Genomic DNA, 12,274 nt, shown 5'->3' with positions numbered 1-12,274 from the left:
TGTCTTCCAACTCCAGGCTAATACAGCCTCCTCCTCCTTTTTATAGTATTCCATACGTTTCAGTTATACACAACATTAATAAAATAAAATAAAAAAGCTATATATTATTACAAAACAAGTACACCTATCGAGAAAATATGAACATTTTTCTAGCCTTTTTTTCCCCCTCTCTCTCGTGTGAAAAGTCACCAACTACTACTACGTTCTCTGCAAGTTCAGACTCAAAGACAAATAAAATAAAAAAGGTCCATACATATAATAACATCACAATCTCACATTTTCCATACAAATTTTATTATATATATATTTTTTTTCAGTCCTGATCTTGTGTCCCCTTCAATTCATTATTCACCCTCCTAATTAGTCCCCCCTACCCGGTTGGTTTTCCCCTTCTCCTTCTACATCTTGGTTTCCTTTCCTCTCTTTCTCCCCCAATAAACGACAACCAAAAAAGAAAATAAAGAAGAAAACAACCCATATTGGCCATTTTTTCTCTTTTCCCCATGGATCTTGTGAGCAAAAGCCACTCGATCCGCGTCTTCTCTCAGGCCCTCCTCTCACCCATCACAAGCCCACAACCACAATATTTCCGAGCCGCCGCCACCACTTCTTCTCTCCACTCAAACGACACAAGCAGTTTCCCCATCATAGCCATTGCCATAATTGGCATCTTGGCCACCGCTTTCCTCTTGGTCAGCTACTACATCTTCGTCATCAAATGCTGCCTCAATTGGCATCGAATCGACGTACTCCGCCGTTTATCGCGCTCCGCAAATCGCGCCCACGAGGACCTCCTCATGGGCTACTCCCCGCGAGGAGGCGGCCTTGACGAATCGGTCATCAGATCAATCCCAATTCTCCACTTCAAGAAAAACAGATTAGGACAGACCATCGCGAGCTTCGACGACAATATCAAATTCTCCGAATGCGCCGTCTGCTTAAACGAGTTCGAAGACGACGAGAAGCTGAGAATCATCCCCAACTGCCTGCACATCTTCCACATAGACTGCATCGACGTCTGGCTGCAGAACAACGCCAACTGCCCGCTCTGCCGCACCAGCATTTCCGCAAACAGATTCCATTTCAACCCCGTCGTCGCCGCCCCGAGCCCTTCTCCGGTCGATCCCGGGCCTTTCGACGACGAAGACTACGTCGTTATCGAGCTCTCGAACGAGACTAACAACGGTACTGCGGATCGGAATGTTGTCGGTCAGCATAGGGAAATTTCTCCAGCGAGGAAGATCGAGTGTTCGAAGAAAATGAGGAGCAAGTTTTTGAGCAAGGGAACGAGCATGGGAGACGAGTGTATTGAGAGTACCAGAGACAAAGATGAGGTCTTTTCGGTCCAGCCGATCAGGAGATCTTTCTCGATGGACTCGTCGGCGGATCGGAAAATGTTTTTGGCAATTCAAGAAGCTGTTCGGCATAGCAGACAAGTTAGTGGTAGTGATGTAAGTCCAAAAAGTCCCATTGATGGTTCTTGTAGTAGCAGTAGCAGTAATATCAGTAGAGTTAAGAGATCTTTCTTTTCTTTTGGCCATGGCAGAGGAGGCTCATCAAGAAGTGCAGTTTTACCTGTTTATTTAGAACCATAATTTTTTTTTTTTTTTTTTGAGTTTTGTGAGATATGGAGATTCTTAGATTGTATTATTGAGATTATAGGATGTGTAACATAATGAGATTCAATTTTTTTCAATTCAAATTTGAAAGATAGCTTATAATAAGAGATGTTATTATGAGCATCATCATTGCTGAAATCACTTATCCTTTCTTTTTCTTTTCTACTATTTTTTTTTTTTTTTTTTTTTTTTTTTTTTTTTTTTTTTTTTTGTGGTGTGGGGTGGTGGGGGGTTATTAATTTCCATCAAAATTGGTTCAAATATCAAAATCTTTCGTTTTTTTTTTTAAATTCTTATTAGAAAAGACAGACCAACTAAAAGGCTAAAAGTAAGCATCAAATATTAAGTAATGACAAGGAAACGAAACTGTAACCCATGAAAGAGGTCCCAACTAGCTAAAGGAGAATCCAAAGGTTGGGAAAAAAAATTATTCCAATTCTTTTCCCTTATTGATTATTGATTAAGTTGGTAGTGAGGGGTCATCTTCAAGTTGAAAATAAACTCTCTCTCTCTCTCTCTCTCTTTTTGCCACCAACTTGTTGTGTCATATTATGCTGCTTCTGATGGTACTGAGGATATATAGTTTGGTGATATGGTTTGGTAATGATTCTTGTTCCATGCTTCTTCTATTATTTTTTCCCTCTCTGTTGGAATAATTTTTGTTTATTTGTAGTTCAATAACCAGCTTGCAAAACTTTTAATTAGACAAATACAGGTCTTGTTTTGCATTTAGGTAGTGAAAATTCCGAACAATTGTAACTACAATATATAAGGAGTTTCAATGCAGAACAGCTAAGTCAATAATGAGTACTTACCTCAGGTAGGGGTATTGAGCATCCTACAATATGAGACACGTGTATAAATGTGATATTCTTTCTATTAGTTACGGTGCTTAACCACAGTAGTGTTTCAAAACATTTTTCATATAAGATCGTGGAATGTGTTTTAACGAGAATTCTATGATAGAGTGTGAAAAAATAACTTATATGACAATTTTTAATCTCAGATTACAATAAAATCAAATTACATTAAGAAAAGTATGATTTTTTAATGGATCTTAATTCAAAATCTGGCTGTTAAAAATTACGTCCAATAATAAGATATTTTTCTATATTCTACCAACATTTTCTCCATGTTTTAAAAGGATTTTTTTTTAATCTCCGAATATCTCTATGTTCATGAACATAAAGAGTGTCACAGCATCTTAAAGACCATATTATTGCCGAAAAAAAGCCTTTTCAGGAGGAAAAGGAATAGTGCAGGATGAACCATACGTGGGTGAGTTGAATAAAACAGTGAAAAATTGATCAAAAACACAAGAGAAGCACTTTTTTCGGTAAGAAAAAAATGAAAAACAGTTGAGACAGTGGGCATTTTACTGTTACAATGTCAATAAGACTGGAGTTTCATCTAAAAAATAGTGTCTCAGTTCTGTTTTATTGCAGAAATGCTCGTGATCTGATAGTTGTGTTCTGTCACTTGCCTTTACATTATATGAAAAGTTAAAAATATTATAAAATGAAAGGGAAAAAAAAAAAGGCTCATGTGTACTTAGAACTATACATTACGCAGAATCGCAGATTATAACTTATAAAAGTGTACACTTTTTTTACATCATTATTATATGTTATAATACGATTGGACTAAAGGGCGTCACAATATTATTACGGGCAAATAAAAGGTCTTTCTATAGTATTACATGTCTATTATTAGATCCAGCCAAAATCATATCAAAATAATAAAAAATATATAACAGACAGTCTTTTATACGAATTTAACGGATAAACACATAAATCTATCGGTATTTTATTTTTGTCAAATATTCTATCTAGAGGTGTAAATTTGAGCCGCCAAGCCCGAACTGGTTTTATTCGTATTTTATTTTTATCATATGTCCAATCTAGAAGTGTAAATTTAAGCCGCCTGGCTAGAGACCGGTCTTAAAAAAGAAAGGGTTGGCTTAGCCCGGTCTTAAGCTCAAAAAGTTTAAGGCTAGTCTGGCTTAGAATTTTATGAAGTATTTTTTTTTTTTTTAAAAAAAACTTTTAAAAATATGATGCCTAAAAGGAAAGAGGGTCGACCCAACCTAATCTTAAATCTAAAAAATTTAGTGTCAGATTAAACCCAAACCAACAATGACGGGTCACGAATGGGTCCGTTCAACCGACTTAAATTTGCAACTCTAGTTCTATCGTAGAAATCTCCGAACTAAAAACCTTTCTAACTTCTAACATTATCTTTCGGGTAATAAGTTTACCATAGGAGGACACTGAGAGTCAAATACTACCTTCCACCAACTACTTATATAGAGTAGCCATAGTGGATGATAGTAATTGTTAAAGCTTTCTACTTCATAGCCATGTGCCTCTACGTATGGGCAATGACGACCATTGTTTGCGCCACATTTTTTCCACCTGTATGTCTTGTCGGGCTTATCCGCTTTCTTAAACCAAGATGGCTAATGGGTAGACCTAACATTAGTCCGCATAACCGTTTGGTAATCTTGATACCTTACCTTCCTCTTATGTATGGATCAAAATATTTACTTTTTATTCTTAATTTATAATCTTTTTAATTAAATAATTACACTAATAACAACACATGCCAATAATATGTCATACAAATACATGATTATGATGTGATTAAATGTGCACCTACTTTTTAGTTAGTTAGCATTTTTCAAGCTAGCGGATGATATATCTATTATGAATCATGGGTGTTCACGGTTGAATTTCGTCAACAGAATTACGCAAGATTACCTCTTGGTATTCTGTTGGGTTACCGGCCTGAAATTGTTTATATATTTAGTGTAATACTGCTAAAGTGCTTTTGGTAGTTTTATAATTGTAGAAGTGTGGAAGTGGTGCCTGAATGTATATAAAAGACACGCAAGTTTTGTAGTGGTTCACTCTGTTAATCAAGAGCTACATTCACTGTGTATTGTATATCTTTTTTCTCTATTGTTTTGTCCCCTATTACGACTCTGCAGATCCTATAATCCTCAACTGTCCATTACAGGCGGTTTTAGGGACTCATAATTAATCCCTGCGCTAATGACATCTTTTGAACCAGACGTAACCTGCCTGTGTCAAGGATTTTTATTGAGGCACTCCGTAACCCATACTCTGCCCTCGACGTCTATGCTAGGGAACTAGGCTCTTCGCTTGACTGACTCTTGTGGAGCTTCCAATGCGCAAGTCATACAGGCCTCGACGGTCTTGAGTGGTCAGCGGTCTAAGGATTCGTTTGTACGTTTAGCCTTTCCAGTCATTCAGAAGGAAAACAAGGCCCAGACGTCAACTGCTATTCGTTGTGGCAAACATAGAGCCACGTGGAGTGCTATTGCCACCCCACGTGTTAGCTCACATTTTCCCATATAACAATGGGCTTGGAGTATTTGTTACGTAGGTGATTGTGAATATTGATTATGTCATTTTTTTCCGTCCAGTACTACGTATAGGAAACACTCTCGATACGTCTACGTTGGAGAAACTTCCACAAGAATTATCGTAGTCACATAATATCATCTCGTGTAAGAAACTTAAAATTCTCCCCAATCCATTAATATCTTTGATCTCTTTTCATATTACATACAAATACGTGTTCGAGAATACGTCTAGTTTTTCTTCTTCTTCTTCCTACGCGAGCTTATTGATAGTGCATGTTTGTAAACATTATATATAAAAATCACATTAAAATATAAAAATATACAAAACTTATATATCTTTATAAAAAAAATTTGTTTAAAAAATTATTTTCCGTACCTTAATGTAAAATTTTTTATAAAAGATTTTACGACAAATAAGTCGCTTTGGCCTATTAATAGAGCAAGTTTTTTTAGTCATGTAATTAAAATCCTTGAATGTGAATTGTTTTGAGGAACATAGATTATTTGCAACATGATATTCATAAATCAAATTAAAATGAATGGAATAACTAAGGCCTTATTCATTTCACCAATTCGAGTTTTCAGTTTTAGGTTTTTATAGTTAAATGCTCTCAGAAAATATCACATCTAACTTTTTCTGTTACAGTTAAAAGCTATCATAATATATTACATCTCAATTCAAATTGAAAACTTGAATCCACGAAGCGAAGGAGGCCTAAAGTACACTAAAGTATTGTGTCTTGTCACACTTTTTTTTCCCATTTTTTGGGGTATTTTGCACATTTATCACTTGAATTTGTAGGGGTTTGGCACGTAAACTTCTAACTTTGAAAATTTACCTTTCCAATTTGAATATAGTTGCAATTTGCTATATTTTATTAACTTTGCTTTGATTTTTTTTTTTGGTCAAATTCAAGAGATTGATATTTAAGAAATTGAGAGACTTGTGTTACGGTTTAAATTGTAATGTTAAAATTTTTCATCGAACGTGTTTTTTTATCACTAATTTAATAGAATCATCATTAAAATAGGAAACACTCCAACTATTTTGCCAATTGAGAAAGTAAATTGTCAAAATTTGAATTTTAAGAGGCAAATTATTAAACTTGTGAAAATTCATGGGGCAAATGCACAAATAATCGCTCTTTTATTTAGAAATACGTGTCATAAGGATCACTTTTTGTCGCTTCAACATCTTGGTTTGTTCTTTTACAGTTTTATCGTTTTTGTAGCTTTTTAAGTATTAGTTTGATTCGAGTTTAAAATTTGAGTGAGGTGTGATTTTATGTAAAAATTTTTTATTATAATAAAAAAATTAAATATAATTATTTATTTATGAGAGTTTTTTTACTGTAATAAAACTCAAATTTTAAATTTGAATTAGTGAAATTAACATGTCTAAACTATTTTTTTTTTTTCGATGGCATTTTTCAGAAAAGATGGTCGTTTTCTTCGAAAGCGCAATTGCGTAAAGGACGTTCCTTTCCTGAATGAATCTCTGTATTTTCTCTCACTTTCGTAAGAGCTTGGCCTAGCCATTGATTCAGCAGAAACATTACAATCCAATCCAATTCGTGAAATTCAGACTCCCAAATCAGTTGAAAGAAGATGAAGATCATGGTGGCGATAAAGCGCGTCGTCGATTACGCCGTCAAAATCCGAGTCAAACCCGACAAGGTAAGGAAAAACAAAACCCAACAACAAAAACAACAAATATCAATTCAAAATTTCACCCCAAAACGCATGTCGTTTTCTTCCATTGCCAGACCGGCGTAGAAACCCAGAACGTGAAGATGTCGATGAACCCCTTCTGCGAGATTGCCCTGGAAGAGGCCCTCCGAATCAGAGAGTCCGGATTGGCGTCGGAGGTTGTGGCTGTCAGCATGGGCCCCACCCAGTGCGTGGACACTCTCAGAACAGGTCTCGCCATGGGAGCCGATAGAGGAATTCATGTGGAATCTAATGGAGCTTTGTACCCGCTTTCCGTTGCCAAGCTTTTGAGAGCTCTTGTGGAGGTTGAGAAGCCTGGACTTCTAATTCTTGGCAAACAGGTCCTTTTTCTGATTCTTTTGCTTGTTTCCGGACTTGGGTACTTTTTATTTTTCAATATAGTATTACACTTGTATTATCCAGTTTTGGTTCTAATGGAGACATAAATAAGACTAAAAAAATTATATATGAGAGTCTTAAGAGAAAAGGGTAAACTTCTTATATGCTTAGTAATAAAATTTTATTGCCACAGATTTTCATACTTTGAAAGTTGTGCGTCATAACCTCATTGTCAATGTCATTACAAATGTCTTTTATTGATGTACATATATTCAAATTGTCATTCATCGATTGATCTCTCATTCATTTCGGTAAACGATGCTTCGCAATATTCATAGCAGAAAATAGTGTCAACTGTAGAAGTGGCAACTGGAGGGACTAACGTTTGATATAACAGTGAAAATGAATTTTGTTTTTATGAGTATGTGAATGGTTTTCTTTTTTCATAGGCTATTGATGATGATTGCAATCAGACTGGGCAAATGGTTGCAGGGCTACTGAATTGGCCACAAGGGACTTTTGCTTCAAGGGTTAGTTTCCTTTTATTGACTTCCTTTTTTTTTCTTTTATTACTTTTGGTTCAAAGGTATATATTTTTCTAGTTGCATGATTTGAGTCCATGCTTCCTTGGTTTTTATCTGATCATACTGATTTAGTAATTGAGGAATATGTTTTTCCTGTTGCTTTCATGACTTCATCAATCTGGCCTTAGATAAGGCTGTTTGAACATGTAAGCAGGAATAAAAAATTCAAGTATCAAAATAGCTTGATGATGCTAGAGAACATTAATTTTAAAGGAGTCCCTTTTGTTGTTTTGAGGAAAATTTAGTGGTCGTGACGATTATTGGGTAAATAGGACCAAGAGTGGAATTTTACTTGCTTCAAAATGAGAGTTTAAATTGGAGTCACTTGGTTTGATCAGAATTCTATTTTCATATTTCACTGTCTGTTATGAAAATGAAACAGATTAGCTTATCAATCAATAAGATGGAACTTTGGGACTTAAAAGTTCATAAATTGACTTGGCATGTTTGTTGCATTCTTGCCAATAACAGGCAGGGTGGATTCTTACTCCATCCAACTTGAATAGTTCACAAAGCCATGTATATAGGGAAAAAATGGTAACTTGAGTGTTTTTGCCTTGGTTCGTTTGAATCTAGTAGCGTCAGCAAGGCATTCATCGTGCAGAAACTCAGAAGATAGGTTGGAATGGTGGAAAAGGCTTGAAAGCTAAGGACTTCAGATGGTTAGAATGAAAGATATTTGAGGCATTTATAGTATCAACTTTGAGTTAATACTGATAAGCCTCCTATTCGGTTCACTTATGCTAGGCGTGGCAAGCACATGAGGGGGGGAAAATTAGTTGGTACGGTAAGGTCTATTTGGGAAACTTGTGTGGGGCTTGGGGTTCTGTGTTAGTTATAGGGGAATTCAGTTGTAATGGAATAAGTAGGGGGAATTCCGCGAGAAAAGGCAGGCAATTAGTGAGTGAAGAAGAGTAGTTCCTCTGGGAGAGAATTGAGCCTCTCTAAAGCTCAATACCTAGCTTACTTTCTTGTATTTTCTGTATTTCTGATTGGCTTCCATTAATACAAATTCCCAGCTTCTTTTTCCTATCATTTCGCTACTATCTGTGTGGTATCTATCATCTGGTATCAGAGCAAGTCATCGGAAGATGGTGAATAGAAGGATTGCAGGCCGAGGAGAGGTGGTGGAGGATCGGGGGGAGGAACAACAGGCACCGACGGAAGAAGTAGACCCGGGGGAGCTTCAGCGGGAGTTGCGGGAGCTCCGAGGAGACCGACAACGCCTTGCGGTGTTGGAGAGGAGCCTTGATACCATCGTGGCACGGATGTCGGTGCCGGATGTCGGTGCTCGATCGGGTGGAACAGGCGCTCCAGAAGTTGGAGGATCCGTCACGACTGGGAGGAAATGAGGGAAATAAGGGAAAATTGCTCCATCTGGAGTCCTCGAACCAGGGGGCGACGTTCGCCGCGGGGGAGGAGGGTCAACCCAGCGGACCCACTGGGATTGAGCGTTCCGATTGGGATCTGGGTGAACCGCGCATGCGTCGGTTGGAGATGACCATGTTTGACGGGGAGAATCCAGAGGGCTGGCTATTCCGTGCTGAGCGATACTTCGCGATCAACCGGTTGACAGAGCCCGAGAAGCTACAGGCTGCGGCGATCTGCATGGATGGGGAGGCCTTGGCTTGGTTTCAATGGGCGGATGGACGGAGGCCTATTCGCAGCTGGCAAGAACTGAGGATTCACGTGCTGGATCGATTCCGTTTGACCCAGGAGGGGTCCATTTGCGAAAAATTTCTGGCTCTTCGCCAGGAGGGGTCGGTACAGGAGTACCATCGGAGGTTTGAACTCTTGGCTTCTCCGCTGAGTGAAGTTTCAGAAGAGGTGATGGAGAGCACGTTTATCAACGGGCTAAAACTGGAAGTTCGGGCGGAGGTCCGTTTGGCTAACCCCAGCGGGTTGACCCGGATCATGGAGTATGCCCAACGGGTTGAAGACAGGAATAGCATGATACGACCGAACCGAATAGCTGTGACGGGGCCATGGGGATGGATGTCGAGTGGGGGCCCCTCGGCGAGCCTAACCGGGCAGCTACCTTCAATCTCAAAGGCCCAGGCGCAGGGGCCACGTCCTCCAGGTAACCCATCCATTGCCCCTCTTCCCTTTAAGAAAATGACTGATGCAGAATGGAAAGCTAAGAGGGACAAGGGACTTTGTTTTCGTTGCGATGAGAAATACTCATTTGGCCACCGTTGCAAAAACAAGGAACTTCACATTTTAATGATTAATGATGAGATAGAAGTAGGTGAGTGGGATGAGGCCGAGAGGGAAGGGCAGGAAGGAAGCACGGAGGAGGTCCGTGAGATAGTGGAACTGTCCATTAATTCTGTAGTTGGCCTGACCACCCCAGAAACCATGAAGGTTAATGGGCGAATTGGCCAGCAAGAGGTGGTGGTGATGGTCGATTGTGGGGCCACACATAACTTCATCTCGGTAGCGTTGGTTGAAAAATTGGGGATCCCAAAGGTGGGGACTAATTGCTATGGGGTGTTGATGGGCACGGGAATAACCATAAAAGGAGAGGGGATGTGTAAAGGGGTCGTGCTAACCCTCCAGAACACTGAGATCATTGAGGATTTCCTACCTCTGGAACTAGGCAGTGTAGATGTAATCTTGGGCATGTAGTGGCTTGAACCCTGGGTGGCATGCAGGTGAATTGGAAGACATTGACGATGAAGTTCCGGCTGGGGGGGGTTTCGCAGTGACCCTTCAAGGGGATCCCAGTCTATGTCACTCGGTCAAGGCTTTCCGTGAGCAGGATGAAGGGGTGCTGTTGGAATTGGGAAGCATCTCCGTGGAAGATGGGGAAAAGCAGGCGGTTATTCCACAGCCCCTGGTGGAGGTAGTGCATCAGCACCGGCGTATCTTCGAGTGGCCACAGGGGCTACCACCGAGTCGCGGACGAGATCACGCGATCACACTCCAACCGGGCATTGCGCCAATAAACGTGCGGCCCTACAGGTATCCATAGATTCAAAAGACCGAGATTGAGCGCCTGGTGAGGGACATGTTGGCGGCAGGGATAATTCAGCCAAGTATTAGCCCTTATTCGAGCCCAGTTCTGCTAGTTAAGAAAAAAGACGGTAGCTGGAGGTTTTACGTGGATTATCGCGCATTGAATAAAGCGACAGTACCGGACAAATTTCCGATTCCATTGATCAATGAGTTATTGGATGAGCTCCAGGGGGCCACGGTTTTCTCCAAACTCGATCTCAAGTCAGGATATCATTAAATCCGTGTCAGGCAAGAGGACGTTCCTAAGACTGCATTCTGAACCCCCGACGGCCACTATGAGTTCTTGGTAATGCCTTTCAGGCTTACCAATGCCCCGGCAACCTTTCAGGCTCTCATGAATGAGATTTTCCAGGAGCATCTGCGGCAGTTTGTACTCTTTTTTTTTATGACATTTTAGTGTACAGTCGGACCATGGACGATCATGTCATCCATTTGCAAAGGGTACTAGACATTTTGGGGGCGCACCAGTTATTTGCCAATGAGAAGAAGTGTGAGTTCGGCCAATCCCAACTGGAGTACCTTGGCCATATCATTTCTGCCGACAGGGTTGCAGCGGATGAAGCTAAAATCTTGGCCATGCTCCATTGGCCAACGCCAACTACGCTGCGGGAGCTACGACGGTTCCTCGGGCTTACAGGTTACTACCGCCGGTTCGTGGCCGGTTATGGCACACTGGCTTGGCCGCTCACCCAACTCCTTAAGCACGACAGCTTCCACTGGGATGTCGCGGCCACAAAGGCTTTTTCCCGCCTCAAGCAGGCCATGACAACGGTGCCAGTCTTGCCTCGTCATCGCTAACCAACATGATTCGAAGCTCCTTCCTCTTACAACGATGCCCAAACGTGAACTTCTCATCACACCTAAAGCACAGCCCTTTGTCTCTCTTCTCTTGTAACTCAGAGTCCGACAACTTGCGAAAAGGAAAATCTCGCTTCGGATTTTCTGTTTTATCCAAAATGGCTGGAGCTTGCTGTGGACGCTCAACTCCCGATAATGTCCTAGCGGGAAATGTAGTGAATTCAGCCCGTGGTCCACCAAAAAATTGTGATCTTGATATTCTTGTTTGAAGTTTTTAGGGAATGATTATTCTCTCATAGATAAAAACATGTATGTACAGCCCTACTTATACATTAGGTCTCTGTTCACCCTAGCACTAATTACATAATTATTGATTCCATATAGAATCCGGAAATAAAGAATAAAACAGGAAACAAACCAGAAATTAAGAAACTACCATAAATAGAGATATTGGGAATAATTCGAAATCTCTACATTCCTAATTTACTATTGTCAACTATTCTAGAATTTCCTTAACCGAGTATTTCTACACTCCCCCTCAAGCTAGGCGTAAATGTTGATCAAGCCTAGCTTGGAACTCAATTCTTCAAAATTCTTCCTTGGCAGAGCTTTAGTGAGAATATCTGCTATTTGCTGACTTGTAGAGACGTGTAGTAAACTCATGATCCCGTTGTCTATCTTTTCTTTGATGAAGTGACGATCTATCTCCACGTGTTTTGTTCGATCATGATGAACATGATTTTTAGCTATATTGATAGCTGATTGATTGTCACAGAATACTTTCATAGGAGATGGGATACCAATCCTTAATTCACTGA

General features: G+C 40.0%; 2 protein-coding genes across 2 annotated transcripts in view; both read left to right on the top strand.

Annotated features, from left to right (window-relative positions):
- Nucleotides 1-358: 358 nt before the first annotated feature.
- LOC21396014 (RING-H2 finger protein ATL16) lies at nt 359-1,595 on the top strand. The gene has a single exon (XM_010095121.2). The coding sequence runs from the start codon at nt 504-506 to the stop codon at nt 1,593-1,595; it is 1,092 nt and encodes a 363-aa protein (XP_010093423.1). The 5' UTR covers nt 359-503.
- A 4,885-nt stretch (nt 1,596-6,480) lies between these two features.
- Nucleotides 6,481-12,274, top strand: part of LOC21396013 (electron transfer flavoprotein subunit beta, mitochondrial) — a 32,165-nt gene continuing 26,371 nt past the window's right edge. Inside the window, exons 1-3 of the mRNA XM_024163671.1 lie at nt 6,481-6,684; nt 6,774-7,058; nt 7,506-7,586. Of these exons, the coding sequence (XP_024019439.1) occupies nt 6,616-6,684; nt 6,774-7,058; nt 7,506-7,586 (435 nt within the window). The 5' untranslated portion in view covers nt 6,481-6,615. The remainder of the gene's footprint in view (nt 6,685-6,773; nt 7,059-7,505; nt 7,587-12,274) is intronic.

The sequence above is a fragment of the Morus notabilis genome, unplaced genomic scaffold (genome assembly GCF_000414095.1).
Source record: "Morus notabilis unplaced genomic scaffold, ASM41409v2 Scaffold147, whole genome shotgun sequence".
Lineage (NCBI taxonomy): Eukaryota > Viridiplantae > Streptophyta > Magnoliopsida > Rosales > Moraceae > Morus > Morus notabilis.
The sequence above is the reverse complement of the archived record's forward strand: the minus strand, read 5'-3'. Positions and strand labels throughout refer to the sequence as shown.